Source organism: Protopterus annectens, chromosome 11.part0 (assembly GCF_019279795.1).
Source record: "Protopterus annectens isolate FY-2018-M chromosome 11.part0, PAN1.0, whole genome shotgun sequence".
Taxonomy (NCBI): Eukaryota; Metazoa; Chordata; order Ceratodontiformes; family Protopteridae; genus Protopterus; species Protopterus annectens.
Genome location: NC_056745.1, coordinates 513,937,714 through 513,957,108, shown reverse-complemented (window position 1 = coordinate 513,957,108; position 19,395 = coordinate 513,937,714). Strand labels below are relative to the sequence as shown.

At 36.6% G+C, this 19,395-nt stretch overlaps 1 protein-coding gene across 1 annotated transcript in view; it reads right to left on the bottom strand.

Moving 5' to 3' along the window:
* CPM (carboxypeptidase M) overlaps positions 1-19,395 on the bottom strand; it is a 767,990-nt gene that overhangs the window by 127,865 nt on the left and 620,730 nt on the right. The window contains exons 5-6 of the mRNA XM_044087221.1: positions 7,881-7,988; positions 5,888-6,036 (exon numbers count right to left, since the gene is read on the bottom strand). Coding sequence (XP_043943156.1) covers positions 5,888-6,036; positions 7,881-7,988 — 257 coding nt within the window. The remainder of the gene's footprint in view (positions 1-5,887; positions 6,037-7,880; positions 7,989-19,395) is intronic.

Sequence of the window (19,395 nt, the reverse complement as noted above, 5' to 3'; positions counted from 1 at the left end):
AGAAACAAGATTGCGTTGGTTTGGACATGTGCTGAGGAGGGATGATGGGTATATTGGGAAAAAGATGTTAAGGATGGAGCTTGCCAGGTAAGAGGAATAGAGGAAGGCCTAAGATAAGGTTTATGGACGTGGTGAGAGAGGACATGCAGGCGGTTGGTGTGACAGAGCAAGATGCAGAGGATAGGAAGAAATGGAAAGAGATGATCCGCTGTGGCGACCCCTAACGGGAAAAGCCGAAAGAGAATGATGATGATGATGATGATGACTGAATTTCTGAGCTGTTATATTCTTGAGTGTAACTAGATTATCTGCCAAGGGTTTTTTTTTTTTTTTGCTACACACTGAATTTCAGAGCTGACATCCATGGTGGTGCAGCAGTAGAGTTGTTGCCTCACAGCAAGAGGTTCTCCCGTTCGATTCTCAGCTGGAGTGTGGGGAGTGCCTTCTGTGTGGAGTCTGCATGTCCTCCCCGTAGTTGGGTGGGCATTCGAAAGACATGCGTAAATGGGCGTGCCTTTGTTGAAGGTTGAATGTCGAGCTGGCACCTCGGCATTCATGAAAAGCTACTGCCAATCATTAGCGGACCGGAGTTCTGCTGTGGCGACCCCTAACCGGGAAAAGCCGAAAGACAAACAACTACAACAACTGATTTTCAGAGCTGTTTTATTGTATCCTATTTAGGTATTTAGGCTGCTACAGTTCATGAGCTTTGATTATAAGTCTTTTCCCCCAGTGGGACTATTATGCTAAGCTTCTTAAGCTGCCATACATTAGTTTGTCCTTTTTCCCCAACTGTTTGCAGCTATACTTGATTAGTCCTACCTACTTGGATCTTATTTTGGCCTCCCAGACATGTATACTGGTCTGCTGTAAATGTTATCCTACTTCTGGTTGAGCATAATTACTGGTTGAAAGATGCTGTTTACGTTCAGTTATATCCGGTACTTGAACAGCCTGGTTAACTAAAGCATATACATTTTATTAAATATTTAGTCACTAGTGGTGAACAGCCTGTTTAACTGGATTGTACGCATTTTAGTACATGTACAGTCAATATAGGTGCAGGTAACCATTACTGTTTATACTCTCTAAATTACTATGTTCTCCTGTATTTTCACTCTGCCTCCAAACCTTTGACATCTGATCCTGTTATACCTGTTTTCTTCCCTATTATTTTCTCCCCCTCCTTATCCAACAATTTCTGTTTTGTTTGTCTCTCTCCATTTTCGTCTCCTGAACTGTACTCCACTGTGTTTTATTTTTAGAAGCTGATGACTGGACTGCTTTCACTTTACCATAACTACAACGATCGATGAAAGGAGAATTTGACTAAAAGCCCAGTATACGTCCTCAGATGAGATACTTAATGCTGTTAATGTGTGTTTGGTCTAACAACTCATGTTAGTGGTGTGCACACTACTCACAAACCTCTCATAAGCTCCCTCACCTCCAGCAAAAGTTGGCTTATGTTTTAAGCCTTTTTTCTTCAATTTGGCTTCAACTACTTTAAAACTGAAACAACTTAGCAACCTCCATCTACTAGCATTGCAAATTTGACTGTGAGATTTACATCTTTTCATTTTAGTTCATTTTTTTTTCCAGCTGACTCACTGCTGCAATCTGCCTCCATCATAGCTATATATTCCACCAGGCAACAATATTGCCACACTTGAAAGTATGCTACAATGGACCTCCACATCTCCCCCACAAGAAACTATACTAATGGGCGACTTTAATATTGATTGGCTCCTTTGTTCCTCTGTAAATCCTACATCTCATGTAAACCTTTACAGCTTTACCCAACTCATCATGTCTCCCACTAGGACTGATAAAACTTCTAAGTGCCAATCTATCCTCAAATGGATTTTTCTCATCAACCCCAATCTCTCATCCCACTTAGGCTGTCTCCCTGACTGCCTTAGTGACCACAACCCGAACGTTGTCCTAAGAAACCGCATTCATCAAAACTACCAGCCCTCCATCCGTCCAATCAGAGACAAAAAAAAACCTTTGATCCAAACAGGTTAATCTCTGCCCTAAAAAGTTGCAATTGGGAACGTCTCAAGCACCTGCCTCTAGAAGAAGCCATTCTCTCCTTTAACTCCACTTTCCTAAACATACTCAACTATCATGCCGCCCCCCCCCCAGAACCATTACAGTGAAATCAAAATGTGCACCCTGACTAAGTACAGAATTCCAGGTCTCTACTCAGAACTAGAGATGAAGTCTAAGAATATCGTAAAACCAAATCCCATATAACTAAATAAACCTTCCTGGAACTCTGAAATCAAGCAAAACTAGCTAAATTAGACAAAACCAACTACTATTACAACATACAGAATAAACATCAAAATAACCCTCACAAATTCTGGGCAGCAGTTAACAATATATTCCATCCTGGAAAAACAAGCACTCCCACCTCAACAGCAGCCAACAGCTCCATGAACTTAGCCACTCAATTTAATACTTACTTCACAGAATCAATTCAACAACTTGCAATGACCTAGACCAGACCCAACCACACTCTTACTCCAAACCACAACAAGTTACACTAAACCCAGTCTCCATTAACCCAATCAAAAAGCTACTAAATAAATTTAAGCCCACTACCTTAGCTGTTGACAAGCTCTCTGTTGACTTCCTGAAAATTGCAGCAGTAGCAATTGCATACCCTGTATCCATACTTATAAACAGGTCACCATTTGGAAAATCTCCCACATGTTATCCTTACACAAAGGAGGCAACTCCACTGAACTAACAAACTATCACCCAATTGTAATTCTGTCCCCCCTCTCAAAAATTCTGGAAAGGGCCACACACACCCAACTTATGGACTATCTCCTTACACACAAGCTCCTAATACCCAACATGGTTTTCTCCCCTCTCACAGCACCACCACAGCCTTACTGTCCTTTACTAACACAGTTAACCAACATAGAAACAATGGTCAATTTGTATCAGCCATATTCCTGGAACTGTCCAATGCCTTTTACATGGTCAACCACTCCAAACTCATCTATGTCCTCTCCTCCATTAGCCTCAGTCACCCCACTATCACCTGGTTCCAGAGTTACCTAGCACAACTTCAACAGGCTGTCTGTGCTGGCAACAAGATCTTTCACCACTTCTCCCTGTCACCTTAGGGGTTCTCCAAGGCTCCATCCTTGGTCCTCTTCTTTTTTCTCTTTTTATCAACCAGTTCCACTCGGCTACACCCCAGGCCTCAGTAATTCAATACACTGATGACACTACCCTGACTTGCTCAGCTTCCTCCCTCAAAGACCTCCATACCATTACTCAAGATTCCTTCTTATCTGTGGAATCCTAGTTCACTAGCTCCCAATTTATCCTAAATCCCAACAAAACAAAGCTTCTTCTCTTCTACTCAACCAGATACACCTCCCCATCCACAACCTTCAGTATCCTCTCTAAAAATAAAACTATTACCACCCCAACAAACCATACAAAATTACTAGGAGTGGAAATTGACAATAACCTGAAATTTGATATTCACAGTGCCCAGTCCATCAAAAAAGTTCATAGAAACTAGGCCTCCTATATAGAAACAGAAGATTTCTGACAACACAAAAGCTATCATTGCTAGAACCCACCTCCTCTCAACTCTCCTGTATGCCTCCCCAATTTTAACAAACCTCCGCAAGACGGATCTAGCCAAACTTGAAGCCTGTTACAATAAAATCTCCATGTCTGCCAATAATGCCTCATGCAAGTCACACCACTGCTCATCACTTAAGCAGTTAAAGTGGCTTGAACTCCCTCAACTTCTCTAATTTAATCAATTTACCTTCACCCACAAAAAACTATATCAGAACCCCTCCCCTGCGCTCAAAGATATCATTCAGCCATATTCCTCCTCAAGACCCCTTAGCTCCAGCAACAAACTACTTCTACATACAACCAAAGCTAACAATTCAGCAGGTGAATCACTTTTTTTCCAACTACATTTCCAAACACTGGAATAATCTACCCAACTCCTTAGTAATGAACTCCTCAACACTTCAATTTAAAAAACTTCTAAAACGCAACGTACCTGGCTCTGCACCTGCAACTCCCCTGGCTAACCTATTCCCCCTTTTCACTCTATTATCAGTACTCTTACTCTGCTAGCGTGATCAGTAATGGTAGTTTCACTTTAACTGCACATAATAATTTAGATATAGCCACTAAATGCAGACAACCATGTTTTATGTAAATTACTGTTGCTCTGCTTATTGTGTCTGAAACCACTGTCTTGTATGTATTTACGTCTCACTGGGCTTATTTGTTTCTCTTGGAGCTTCTCTCCCCAGGCCTCCGCTGAAAAAGGATCTGTGTCATGTCAGACTTTCCCAGTAAACAAATGTAAAATAAATAAGTAAATACCTTCTGACTTTTGTTCAATATTTACTGCTAGTATCATAAATACAACCATATTCATGCATTAATGTTAAAATAGACATTCATTTTTCATGTATACTATAAATGGCATGGTACACAAGAACAGTACATATACTGAATCATTTGTTCAGAAAATAAACTGAATTACACACTGTTATTAAGGCATGCTTTATACTGTAAATTCATATTTTGTACTAATCAACATAAACTTTATTGTATACAAAAATGCATGCATACATACCTCACAGCTATCCAGAATTTCACAGAACATTCCCGATTTGCCTCATATTTTTGACCTGCTCCTTGCAAACTTTTTTTTTTATTTTCTGTTAAATCATTTGGGATTTTATCCAGTCACTAATGCCAGACAGAGTTTTATACTTCTTTTTTTCTGAGAAAATACTTGTTGATTTACAACCTGCTGTTCTATTAACTTTTTAAATTATTTAGAGTAATACTTAGAAAGGTACCCATGATTTGGGGACTTTTCCCCAATTATTTTTTTGCAAGAATTCTTGAGCAAAGAAGTTGAGAGGTATGAGTACATGCTTTGCATTGGTGACACATGATGTACACATTGTACATGTTTAATGTATTTTTCACATTTCTGTGAGAAGCCAATGTCATAACAGTCAATCTATATACTTTTTAATTGCAAAATGACACACCCATCTACTTATACCATAGTAACAGCAGTACCATTTCCAGTATTTTCTACACTGCAGAGAATTGCTCACTTAAAATTCTTAGGGTTGATTATCCAAAGCAATCCGTTTACAAATGAGGGCATGAACAAAACTTATGAGTACTTCATGGGGGGGCAAGCAACATGCAGGCATTGAAAGGTCTTAGAAAAAGAGATATACAAGTATACTGAGACAGATGTGTACACATGGCGAGGCATGCAGTGAAAAAGGCAATTTGTATGACTTTATCATATAAAAGGTTGTGTATGCCTAAAACAGTCTACTACACGGATGGTATATTAAACTCAAAAAGACATCTTTAACCTAGCACAGCATAGCTGTGCAAGTGTAATACAGACATGTAAGAAAGGAGGGAGAAATGCCCATGACTAAATAAAATCATCATAATATAGTGCCAGAGAACAAAGGCATATCAGATATGTGAAACTAAAGGTATTTTGGAAATATAGTCTGTTTCCATACTGGACTAGTCTTCATTTGTCATTTATACCACATATTATATTTTAAACCACTGGCGGGATGTTCACACTAATTTTCTATCAGCACAAAATTCAAAATGTTTGTAAATATTTCCCTCACCATTGCAACTGAGTAAGCTGTAAATATTTTATTACTTTCTGCAACTGTATTAAATGGAACAGTTATACTAACTCTACAAATGAAGTCAGAATGTGGGCATGCATGTACCATGCTGGCTTTGTAACAAGAACAAATTTAACAGACAAATCCACTCATTGTGAAACAAAATCTGGAATGAATATTTATAACTACAGTAAACTTACAATAAATGTGTACTCTCCAGGCAAAAGAAGTCTGTAATATTCTCCATATTGATTGGTTCTGTAAGGACAAATGTTAGCTCTTCCTTCAACTTGCACAACTGCATCTGAGATTGGATTCCCACTGACATCCAGGACTTGTCCCTTAACACCTGCCAAACATATGCATTAAAGCATTAAGGACTGCCGATGAACGTATGCTATATAAAACCCATTTTCAAAACAGATATTAATGGTAGCAATAACAGAATGCTGAGCTTTTATTAAACATAACATTCAACCCCATGATGTAAGCAAACTTACATATATATATATATATATATATATATATATATATATCATCTCCATGGTGCCACTACACAAACAAGGGAGAAATCCCCCCCCCCCCAAAAAAAAGGTATAGAAAACAGTGATTTGGCAGTTCAGCTTCGCTAAGTTGTTGTCAGTGAGTTGGTTCCTCAGGTACTTGTCATTTGACAAGCAGTAGCACAGCCAAATGATGATAGCCTATTTGTAACAAATCACAAAAAACTAAGTATGTTATTTTAAACAGGTTTATTAAAATATTGCTTAAGACATAGGCATACATACATACATACATTAATGGAAAAGAAAAATCATATTAACAATTAACATTTTTCCATTTACACACACTATACATTGTATTACATTTTTTCTTTCAGTCCAACATTACATCACTCCATTCCTGCCTTCCCTTAAACCTCACTCCTCCTCCTGAACATTATTTTGCATGTATTGTTCCCAAAAATTCCATTTATCTTAGTGTAATTTGTCTTCTTCTCCTTTTGGCTGCTCCCATTAGGTGTCATCACAGTGAATCAGTGGTCCGTAGAATGAGTGGCAGTAGAGTTTTACAGTGTCGAGTTGTCAGCCTGGTGCCCAACCTTCCTCAGAAGGTGCAGACATGCACACATTCACCCCTACAGCCAATTTAGAGTGTCCAATCCACCTGCAGCATGTCTTGGGAATGTGGGAGGAAACCGAAGCACCCACAGGAAACCCATGTGAACACAGGGAGGACATGCAGACTCCGCACAGAAGGCAATCCAGCTGAGAATCAAACCGGAGAACCTCTTGCTGAGCAGACAATGATATAGGGGAAGGTACAAATTACACTGGCCATCTCCATGTAATTTGTACCTTCCCCTATTTTACTCCATATTACTCTATCATCTGAAAACTGTACCATCTCTACCCAGTTATTTCTTTCATGTCTTTAGAATAAATTATATAATCAATTTCAGTCAAAATTTCCCCTTTTATATGTCCATTCTCTATTATTTCCTACTTTTAAATCTACACATTTTATTAAATTCATTAACATCTTAATATCCTATGTTATTTTCCCTTTTTCCTTCCTCTGGTTACAGTTAAAATCTCCTGCCATCACCACTGTCATATTTACTAACACTTTTTTTATTCTACCAAACAACTGTTCTCTCTGTCATATTGGTATGTGCATAAATCACTATTAGTCTTATGCATTTGGTCTCATCCTCATACCACATATCACTACCCTTTGAGGTACTAGTATTGTTACATCTAAAACTCTTACTTTTTTCACTTTTATAATTCATATTCTAGAACATTCCTCATTTTGTAGTGATCAAACAATTTGCTCCTTCCATACTGCCTGTATTTTTTTCCTTTTTTTTGTTTCATCTAGTATCTAGCAAGCCAAAAACATCCATTTTTTTATTTTTAAAATCATTGCTATGTCACTTTGCTTTTCACATTTAATGCTCAGATTCTAGATCACATTTTCCTTTATTGTAAGTGTTTTACTTCCAGATCTTATTTTTCTTTTCCTTCTCCTGAGACTCCCACCAATTGCTTTTTCACTACCTTGTTCTCCTTCTGACCCTGTTTCTCCCTCTTCTTCCTCTTTGCTTTCTAAAATTGCAAATCTGTTCTCTTCCTGTGTATTTATAACCTCACTTCGAACTATTTCTTCTCCAGATCCCTCTTTGTTAACCTTTCTTCAGTGTCCTCTTCCCCATAACACTTTCTCTTTCAGTATCTTCTGTAATATTTTCTAATGCTTGTCTTTCTTCTGAGCTTTTCTCATCTACTCTTTCCTTTTCTAATAAGGGGAAGTCAAACCATAAGTGTCCAAATTGTTTACATTTTCTACATAAAGGCTTACCGTTGTTTGCTGTATCCCTTCTCCCTGCCTTGGTCACACCCACCTTTGTTTGTTAGTCTTGTTCGAAATGATTTTCACCCCCGCAGAAGTAACATACTTCGGGTTTACCCCAGTACCAAACAAATCTTCTTTACCATTTCTAATTATTATATTCAAAATATGTTGAATTTTCCCATCCTTAATATCCATAGTTACTCACATTTCATAACCACCAGTCCATACATTTCTTTTCATCACATATATATTTTTAAATTTTATGTACTTAACTACAGTGAAAAAAAATGCACTTTTATCTCATGCTCATCCATAACTTAAGTCCTAAAATGCACCAATAGTTTATTTTACATTTGCAGTTCCAAGTTCTGAAATAAATAGTCTTTCCACAGTGCAACTGCATTTCTTTTTCAGCCTCAGTCAATTTTAACCAGCATGTTAAAACCTGAAAATTTTTGTGAAGTGATATTTAAAGCTTCCAAATTAATTAATACTTTTATATCGCTAATGTTAAATCCTAGTGACAAAATACTACCCATACTGTCATACCTGTTCAAACAGCCACCATGTTTAGCTTTTATTCTTACCACTGTCCATCTTCTCTGTGACTGGTGAGAAAATGCAACTGTTTGTCCCCTCTCAGTTCTTTTTTACATTCTTCCTTCCCTTGCTGGATCGGTATAACTTCTTTCGTGTAACAAGACTTTTTATTGAAGATGTTGCAGAGGTAAACCTTGAAAACTGGCTACTTCATCAGCCAAGAATACATGCATTGTTTTCCCTTCACCAGCAGTTGTTCATGTTTTCAATCTCTGTTTTTGTTCTTTTTGTAATACTCCTTCAACCGTATCATTCCATCTAGCTGCTTCTCCTCCTTTGGCTCTGCCTGGTTCATCAAATTTATCAGCACTTGTGTCCAGTCCTACACATTCCAGTTTTATAACAGTTATTGGGAACTGGAATAATGGTTAAAGTGTTTACTTCACAGATAAAGTACAGGGTTTGATTCTCTTCAATGGAAATTGACTAGGCTTAAAATGGCCTACTGGGGCAGCTAACCTAGTACTTGCCTAACTTCTTTGGTAAGTTCTCCTACTCCTCTCTCCCATTCTACTGCACTCTTCTCAATCAGGGGATCCCAGAACTGCAGCATGAACCCTCCAGCATCCCCTGGTAGCTCCGGAGAGTTCTTCACTTCCTCTCCTCCAAAGAGAAGGGCAACTTCCCTCATCAAATTTCTCCTTGTCTGTAAATACCAGTCACTTTTGGTCCAAAACCTTCAGGCGTCTGCTAGAGAGCTGAAGATGAATTTCACCTTTCAACACGACAATGACCCCAGGCATACATCTAAATCAACAAAGGAATGGCTTCACCAGAAGAAAATTAAAGTTTTGGAATGGCCCAGTCAGAGCCCGGACCTAAATCCAAAAAAAAAAAAGTGGGGTGATCAGAAGAGGACTGTGCACAAGAGATGCCCTCACAATCTGACAGATTTGGAGCGCTTTTGCAAGGAAGAGTGACAAAATATTGCCAAGTCAAGATGTGCCATGCTGACAGACTCCTACTGAAGACTGAATGTTGTAATTAAATCAAAAGGTACTTCAACAAAGTATTAGTTTAAGGGTGTGCATACTTATGCAACCAGCTTATTCTAAGTTTATTTTTTATATTTTTTCCCCTAGATTTGTTTGTATTTTAACTGAATTGTACAGGTTATAGGTCACATTAAACTTGGGAAATGTTTTGATATTTATTGTGGTCTCATTTTTTTATATCACAAAAACCTGGCATTTTAACAGGGGTGTGTACACTTTTTATATCCATTGTAAGACTCTGTCACTGTCCATGTGGGTGTGAATGACCTGAGACGCACCTCCCTGGACTACATAAAAAGAGACAGAGGAGCTCTCAGATTATGTGGTCCAGGCAGGTATGACCCTAGCCCTGAGCAGCATCCTGCCATTACCCAGAATGATACCACAGTAAAAACAGAAAATGATTGACTTAAACAATTGGCTAAGTTTCTGGCGTCATTCTAAGGGGTTCCAGTATCTGTCTGCTTGGGATAACATGATTCACAGACGTCAATGCTTTGCCAGAGATGGCCTGCATCTATCACCCCTGGGTTTCCAGATACCAGCTAAGGCTCTTGCCACCCCATAGTGCCTTTTTTAGGCAATGTTCCAAAGACCAAATTCCCACTGTAACAGCTACAAACAAATGCAATCTGAGTCATGCTGCTCAATGCTAGAAGGCTAAATCTCAAGATGCACTTGCTCAAAGCACTCCTCAAAATGGAGAATATAGACATTTGTGCTTTAACGGAGACCTGGTTTAAAGCAGCAGAAAGCACTCCTGCACTACCAGGCTATAACTCATTCCACACCTTTCGGCCCCAGAACATTGACCGAAGCTCCAAAAGAGGTGCTGTCTCCATATTCATAAAGGATATGCATACCTCCAGACTAGTAGCCCAGCATAACAGATATGAGATACTTCAGATACAACTAACATTGGGTAAGACAGTGATTCAGGTCATACCCTGCTATAGGTCCCCAACCATGTCCCAAGACTCACTCCATGTTCCTAAGCACCCTGGAAACTATTAGGGTCCAACCCAACACTCTCATACTATGTGACTTCAACTACTCCTCCATCAACTGGGAAAACTACTTATGCACCAATACACTAGCCCAATGCTTCCTGGAATTCATCAGTTCCAGTGCCCTGGACCAGCTCATTCTTACCCCCACTAGAGGAAGCAACATCCTTGACCTGGTTATTACTAACATGGGCGACCATTGCTCTACACCAGTAGTCAATTCCTCTCTGGTTAGATCCAACCACAAACTAATCACTGTGGAAATCCGCGTCTCACCCACACCCCCCACAAAGGTAACCACCATGAAAAACTTCTCCAAAGCCAAGTTTGGGCTCCTAAAACAGAGGTGGCTAACTTTACAGCACCCATGTCAATGGAAAATAGATAAATAATAAATAATAATAATAATAATAAATAATAAATAAATAATAATGGAACACGTACATAAATGCATGGAACTAGCCATACTTAACAGAACCAAGATGCTCTCCAAAAAAAGGAAGCCAATCTGGTGGTCCCCTACCATTAATAAACTCTACAACGAAAGGAAGTAACTGTTGCAGAAAAAGGTGAAGTCCCAAGACTGTAAAAACTCCCTTATTAGGCTCAAAAAAAGTTGAGATCCCCCATCAAAACCTCTAAAGCCAGCTATGAAGGTAGAATTGTGGCAAATACTAAAAGCAACCACAAAGCCTTCTATAGTTATATCAAGAATCTCCATAGCAATACCAAGGTTTGCTCTGAGTTACTGCACAATGGTACCTCCTATACTAAGCCAACAGGTTCAGTGCCAACTTTACCCCCCCCCCCCCAAAAGGACCAATCACAATACCAGAGGAATGCCATGCACCCGGAATTACTGCAACACAGTCTAAAGCTGCATTGTCCAAGGCCATGAATACAGCTTTCATGGGACCAGACAATATCCCTGGATGTGTTCTACATGAACTACAAAGTGAACTGGGACCAAATCTGTGTGCCCTGTTCAATCACAGCCTCACCTCAGGCTTTGGCCCTACTGAATGGCACACTGCTACAGTCATCCCTCTCCATAAAGGGGGAGCGACTATAGACCATGGGAATTATCGCACCATTAACCTGATGAGTCTGATATGTAAGGCTATGGAGCGCATCATCATGGCCCTAATTAACAAGCATATAGGGAATCTCCAAATTCTCGATCCCATGCAATTTGTTTTGTGAAAGGTAGATCATGTCTGTTACCAGAGCTGTGGATGAGGGCAAGGCAGTTCATACAGTCTACCTAGATCTGACCAAGGCCTTTGATACCATTCCCCACTCAGGAATTATTGATAAACTCACCAAACTAGGCATCAACCCCTATATCACTAGGTGGGTTGCAAATTGAACCTACAGTGTGAAAGTAGCAGACTCCAAGTCAGACTGCCGACCAGTCACGAGTGTAGTCCCACAGGGATTGGGTCCTGGGTGCTCTCCTGTTTGGCATCTACTTCTGAGAAATATATATAACCAAAGATACATCGAGGTACCACACAATAGCGTCTTTAACAACACAAAAAAATAAATGAGAACAGTGGTAAGCGCTTTCGCAAAACTAATTGCTTCATCAGACAAGAAAATAAAACATTCCATTGCTTATATACAAATGGAACCATTGACTCAATCACTGATGTCATAAGTCAATTAAGGCATTAAAGCTATATAAAACTTATAAATGTAGAACAGGCTACATATAGAGAAAACTGCATATAAAACACATATAAAATACTGCATGTAAATGCATATAAAAACTACATACAAAACTATTGGTAAAAGACCTAAGTAATGTGTATAGATATAAATACTATAGCTATGAAAAACATAGATAAAAATAAAAGGCTAAAAATCTGGATCTAGTCATAAAAATCTATCTACAATATGTATGTATAACTAAAAGTAGTCTATGTCTCTAAAATATAAATATAAGTGTATGAGATGCCTAAAATTAAACATGTTTGAGGCGTCTTGCTTTCAAGAAAGGAACCAAGGAAGTAGAGCCATTAAGGCCTGGATATTTATCTGCATTCAATTTAATGATCCATCTCTGTTCACAGCTTTCAGTAAAATTTTCTATATCCCCTCCTCTAATGTTTCTGTGTATGCGCTGTAGCACAAAAAACTTAAAAGAATGTGAATTATATGTATTAATAATATGCTGGGCGAGTGCATTAGTAGGTTTCTTATTTTTGACATCACGAAGATGTTCTAGAATTCTGTCTTTAAGAAATCTATTTGTTTTACCCACATAAAACACCGAACATTTCTGACAAAAACAATAATAGACAACATCAGTGCTCTTGCAATCAGCATAAGTATTAAGCTGTAACTGAAAATGCTTGGTGGGGTGGACATAGGTATTTATACTGTAAATGTAGGGGCAGGCACTGCATGACGTGCAAGGAAAAGTGCCCTGACGTGAAGAAGGGATGGCTTTCTTAGGCACATCCTTATTACATAACTGTTTCTTGAGTGACATATTGTTCTTGAAACTGAATAGTGGATCTTTACAGGTGATAACCTGCAACTGTGGTACCTCTTGTAATAGGTGCCAATATTTCTTAATTACGTCAACATATTGGTTGACGTCACTTGCAAACTGTAACACTACTCTAAATTCATTATGTGGCCTAGAGTTAAATGGCTTATTACATGGAACTACCTCGTTGTTGTTAAAATAAGTCTACATTTAGTTGATCTCATATGCCATGCATCAGATATAGTTTTATCAATTTCATCAGGTTGGTATCCTCTAGCTATAAACTCAAATTTTAAATTATTTAATGCCAGTAATGCATCCTCATCATCATCATGTAATCTTAATGTCCTATAAACTTGCCCTTTTAATGCATTTCTTGGGATGTGCCTGGGATGCATACTAGTTTTGTGTAGGTATGTGTTCTTTCTGGTTGGTTTGTGGAAGATTCTACTCTTAAAGTAGTTAAATTCAGCTTTAGCTAGATTTACATCAAGAAAATCAATCTCAGCTGCAGATAGCTGGTATATGAATTTTAAAAAGTCAGTGGTGGTATGCAGATAATCAACAAAGGATGCAAAATCTAAACCGTTGCCATTCCATAAAATAAAAACATCATCCACAAAACGTACATACCATAACACTTGATGTAAGAAAGGATTCAAACTGGAGAGTATATGTGTTTCTTCCCAGCAGACTAGCGCAAGGTTGGTGTAGCTATTTGCACAAGGAGTGCCCATAGCCACACCAACCTGTTGCAGGAAAAATTTCTCTTCAAACATAACAACATTATTCTCTAATATAATTTCTAAGAGACTGCATATAAGTTGTATCTTACTGTTTGAAAAGCATCTATTTGTTGACAGGAAATTTCTAACCATTTCAATACCCCAAGTATTAGGGATACTGGTAAATAATGACTCAATGTCCATTGTAACCAATACAAAATCAGTGTCATTGGTAATAGTGTCCATCCTGTTATGTAACCTTTCAAGGAACATTTTATTATCTCTTAGAATGGTATGACAATTCTCTAATAATCCATGTATTGTACCTTCAACAAAGATGGATAAGGGCTCGGTGCACCACCCAGCCCCTGACACTATGGGACACATTGGTGGTGAGACCAGGTCTTTATGTACCTTAGGTAAACCATAAATTCTAGGTATAGTGGGTTTGAGAACATTAAAATAATTAAATAATGGTTTGTCTATCAATCCAGTAATAAGAAGATCAAACATATGAAATGACACTATCAATAATAGCATTGACCATAATTTTAGAGACTGATTTATAAGTTTCATTGTTAAGTAAAAGTTTATACATTTGTTGTAGATATATATTATTGGGAGTGTCAACACATATTCAACACTTTATATATGAATAATATGATTCTGTACAGACGCTTTGTGGATGACATTCTTATATTATGGAAGGGTGAGATACCTTCCTTGAAAGAACTTTTAAGCTACTTTGAGTCCACTATGAAATTTCTTGAATTTACTCTTGATTTTTCATTCAACACCATTAATTTTCTTGATGTTACGATATTCGATATTGAAAGTGGTTTAAATACGAAATTATATAGGAAGGAATGTTGGAAAAATGCGATCCTGCATTACAACAGCATGCATCCAAGACACATTTTCCATAATATTGTCAGAAATCAGTATAGTAGGATCTGTAGACTATGTAGTAAGGAAAGAGAACGTAATAAACAACTTGCTATTATGAGTGACCTATTTTTAGAAAGAGGTTATCCTCTAAGCTTAATAGAAAACATTAATAATGAATTTTCTATAAATAATAATATTAATGAACCTAGATCTAGAGAAGCTGATAAGGTTGAACGAGCAAATAAAAAGATCATCAAAAAGACCACTAATATAAGATCTAAAATAAATTATAGTGATATGAGAACTAAGGTCCCGTTTACAACCAGATACACCAATGATAATCATAATGTTACGGCTATACTAAAGAAGAATTGGAATGTATTGACTATAAATCCTGAAGTTAAAGCATTGGTAGGTAGTACACCCACATTTTGTTACAGAAACAGCAAAAATATAAAAAGACTTATTTGTAAAGAAAAATTAGTGCCTGGTTCCATTGGATACAAGAGCACTCAAACAGGAACTAAGCCTTGTAATAAATGCAGTATGTGCTTTTATGTTACAAATAACGTAGTCTTTGAAGTACCTGATCTAAATCATAAGTATGAATTTAAGATACATGCCACTTGTGATACCACCAATGTGATTTATTTGGCTACATGTCAAGAGTGCAATGCATATTATGTAGGTCTAACCTCAAGGAGATTGAGAGACCATATTTATAACCACATCTATGAAATAAGAAAACAAATACAAACGAATGCTTTAGCCAAACACATTGGTCTGTTTCCTGATCACAATTTTAAGTTTTGAGTGATACAAATAGTGAAGAACAATAAGAAAAGAGGTGATAATATGTTACACCTCGAGAACGTTGAGCTGCAATGGATCCTAAGATTAAAGGCACATATAACACCAGGCTTAAATAGCGCAGTTAATATCAAACCTGTTTTAGCTTCACGTTAATATTTTTAAGACCAATTGCATATTATATAATAGAAATAAGATGCTTGGTCTCCTTTTTGTAAGAACATATAATCTTATTGAATATTTCAACAACAAGCACAACAAGATAAAATAAAATAGTTCATCTATTTATTCTTTTATTTATTTGTTTAATATAGTTATTTACAGAAATTTATTTATATAGCCTATTTATTGAAGTATTTATCAAATTATTTATGTGATTATTTATATTGAAGCTTCTTAGTTGACTATAATATCTATATATTTACAAGTAGAGGTAGTACACTATAACATAAGTAGTTTAATATCAAGACAAAATAAAGATAGCTATCTCAGGATATAACAATAATTAAATAAATAAATAAATTTCAGCATACATAAAAAACTATGGAACTTTTCTGTATGTTCGTTTCTTTATATGTATTGAACTATTTCTGCCTATGCTTTACAATACTTACATAGACATACATACGTTTAAGTATACTTGTAAATAATATATATTCTTAAATAACATCAATATTTAGAGATGTAATATAATTCCAAACATTTTCCATTTTCCACTTCATCATTACATAATAAATAGCTAATAGATATGTGATGTACTGTATGAACTGGAACTATAAATTCATTTTTTTATTTGTATTTTTTTATTTAGCATTTTTTAATTAATCTATTTTTTAAATTTTTTTTTTTTATTTTTATATTATAAATTTTTATTTGATTTTAATTACAGATATTTTAAATTTAATTTTATTTTTAACATTTTTTTTAACATTGTGATTCATATCTCTTTAAGGAGATCTATGTGATTCTCTATTTATATTTAATTTTTCCAATTAATTCAGGAAGAGCAGGAAATTAAGCTCTCTCTAATTAATTCTGCTACTATTAAATTGCTACTATAAGATGAATAATTGAATTTCAAACATCGTGGTGATCCTTGCTTGGTGTTCCTGAGACATTTGTTGTAGATACAATTGTTTATCTAATAAAACAATGCCTCCTCCTTTATCAGCCTGTTTAATAACTAATGACTGCAAATACTTTAGCTCTTGTAAGGCTCTTTTTGTTCGTTAGGAGTGAGAGTACTAAAGTAATAGTCACTGGAATCATGCTCACCTATGTCCCTGAAAGATAGTTCACAGATATCTAGAAACTTTTGAACACCTGGTGGGGTATTCGGGATAAAACTACTAGGCTGCCTGTATACATTAGTCCTTGTTCCCAACTCATTAGAAAACATAGATTTCAATGATAAATTTCTGCCTAGTAGCTTTAAGTCTTTAATCATTTCTGTTACATTGGCTTTTTTTGCTGGTATAAAGGACAAACCTTTGTTAAATAAATTAATTTGGTCAGTATTAAGTTCAAAAGAAGAAATGTTTATGACCAAACCTGTATCTAAGTTCTTCTTCTTTTGGGTGTTTGGCCTGCTCCCTCTTGCTGATTCAGCCTGGCTGGCTGTCCTCTGTATTGCTGGTTCTTTGTAAAAGTCTTGTAGGGCAAAGCTGCTTTCAGAGGGAAATCTCCTTTCTTCAGATAGTCTAAAAAAACGCTATCAGTATTTTTTCCTGCTTGTCTCTCAGCACTGGCTGTTATAGAAGGATTTAATGGGACTAGCAATGTAGTCGAGGGTGCTGTAGAACAACTTCTCTTAGGAATAGCCCCAGTTTCAGTTGAAATAACCTTAGAAACATTTGGTTTATTAGCCAGAGTAGGAGAGATAAGCATAAAGGTGTCAGCGTTGTGAACTCTTACTGTATCAGTAACTTCTGTAGCTGAAAAGCCAGAGGTGCTGTTTTTAGCAGTTTCCTGTTGGGTGTTCATTTGAACTAGTAGAATGTTCAGTTAAAGAAACAGTGTGCATATTTCTAGCCACAATAGAGACTGCAGTTTGTCTATTTACCTGTTCCTTTGGCCACGAAAATACATTATTAGCTGCGAAGTCCCGTTTATCCCTGTTCAGTTTGGATAACTTTGTTGCTTGTAATTTTTTCTCATATATTAGAATGTTTTCTTGTAGTTCATTCATTTTAAGGAAAGTAAAATCATTGGAGAAATTCTCATTAATTCTTGATTCCAAAGCAATTATTTCAGTCTTAATCTCAAATTCTAAGGGAGAAAAAAATTCAAGCAGTAATTCCATCTACTTAGCACTGAATTGTAGGTTCAGTTCCTGCCATTTACGTAAAAGGACCGGAATAGGTATTTCCATAGGTGGGCATGTTTAGCACTCTCAGGCCTTGGGGGATGATTTTGGATTCTAGGGAGACTTGCAGGTGCAGGCGCTGCCATTGCAGACTCTTGTATTTATACATAAGATTCTCTAAGTTCTTGTAATGTAAAAAAAATTCCGGTAGATTTTGAGTGCCATTTGCATCCTGTTGAAAAGCCTGAGAGTCCACATTTAAAAGTGGATTAATTGGTACTTCCAGGATCCTCAGAAAACGTTGGTGATGACCATCAAGGGGTATCTCAGCAGGTATATCCTCCATCGACGTGTGTCTCCTTGTGCCGAATAAAAGAAAATAAATATGTATAAAGAGAGAAACGGCTTCAGGTAAAACCCAGGTGCACAAAACCAGAACTATATATAACCAAAAATACACCGAGGTACCACACAATAGCGTCTTTAATAACACAAAAAAATAAATAAGAACAGTGGTAAGCGCTTTCACAAAACTAATTGCTTCATCAGACAAGAAAATAAAACACTCCATTGCTTATATACAAATGGAACCATTGACTCAATCACTGATGTCATAGGTCAATTAAGGCATTAAAGCTATATAAAACTTATAAATGTATAAATGCAGAAAAGGCTACATATAGAGAAAACTGCATATAAAAAACACATATAAAATACTGCATGTAAATGCATATAAAAACTGCATACAAAAACTATATACAAAACTACTGGTAAAAGACCTAAGTAATGTGCATAGATATAAATACTATAGCTATGAAAAACATAGATAAAAATAAAAGGCTAAAAATCTGGATCTAGTCATAAAATCTATCAACAATATGTATGTATAACTAAAAGTAGTCTATGTCTCTAAAATATAAATATAAGTGTATAAGTCTATAACAGCGAGTGCTCAGAGACAAGCAGGAAAAAATACTGATAGCGTTTTTTTTACTTTTTGGTCATAAACATTTCTTCTTTTGAACTTAATACTGACCAAATTAATTTATTAAACAAAGGTTTGTCCTTTATACCAGCAAAAAAAGCCAATGTAACAGAAATGATTAAAGACTTAAAGCTACTAGGCAGAAATTTATCATTGAAATCTATGTTTCCTAATGAGTCGGGAACAAGGACTAATGTATACAGGCAGCCTAGTAGTTTTATCCCGAATACCCCACCAGGTGTTCAAAAGTTTTTAGATATCTGTGAACTATCTTTCAGGGACATAGGTGAGCATGATTCTAGTGACTATTACTTTAGTACTCCCACTCCTAACAAACAAAGAGCCTTACAAGAGCTAAAGAATTTGCAGTCATTAGTTATTAAACAGGCTGATAAAGGAGGAGGCATTGTTTTATTAGATAAACAATTGTATCTACAACAAATGTATAAACTTTTACTTAACAATGAAACATAAATCAGTCTCTAAAATTATGGTCAATGCTATTATTGATAAAGTGTCATTTCTTATGTTTGATCTT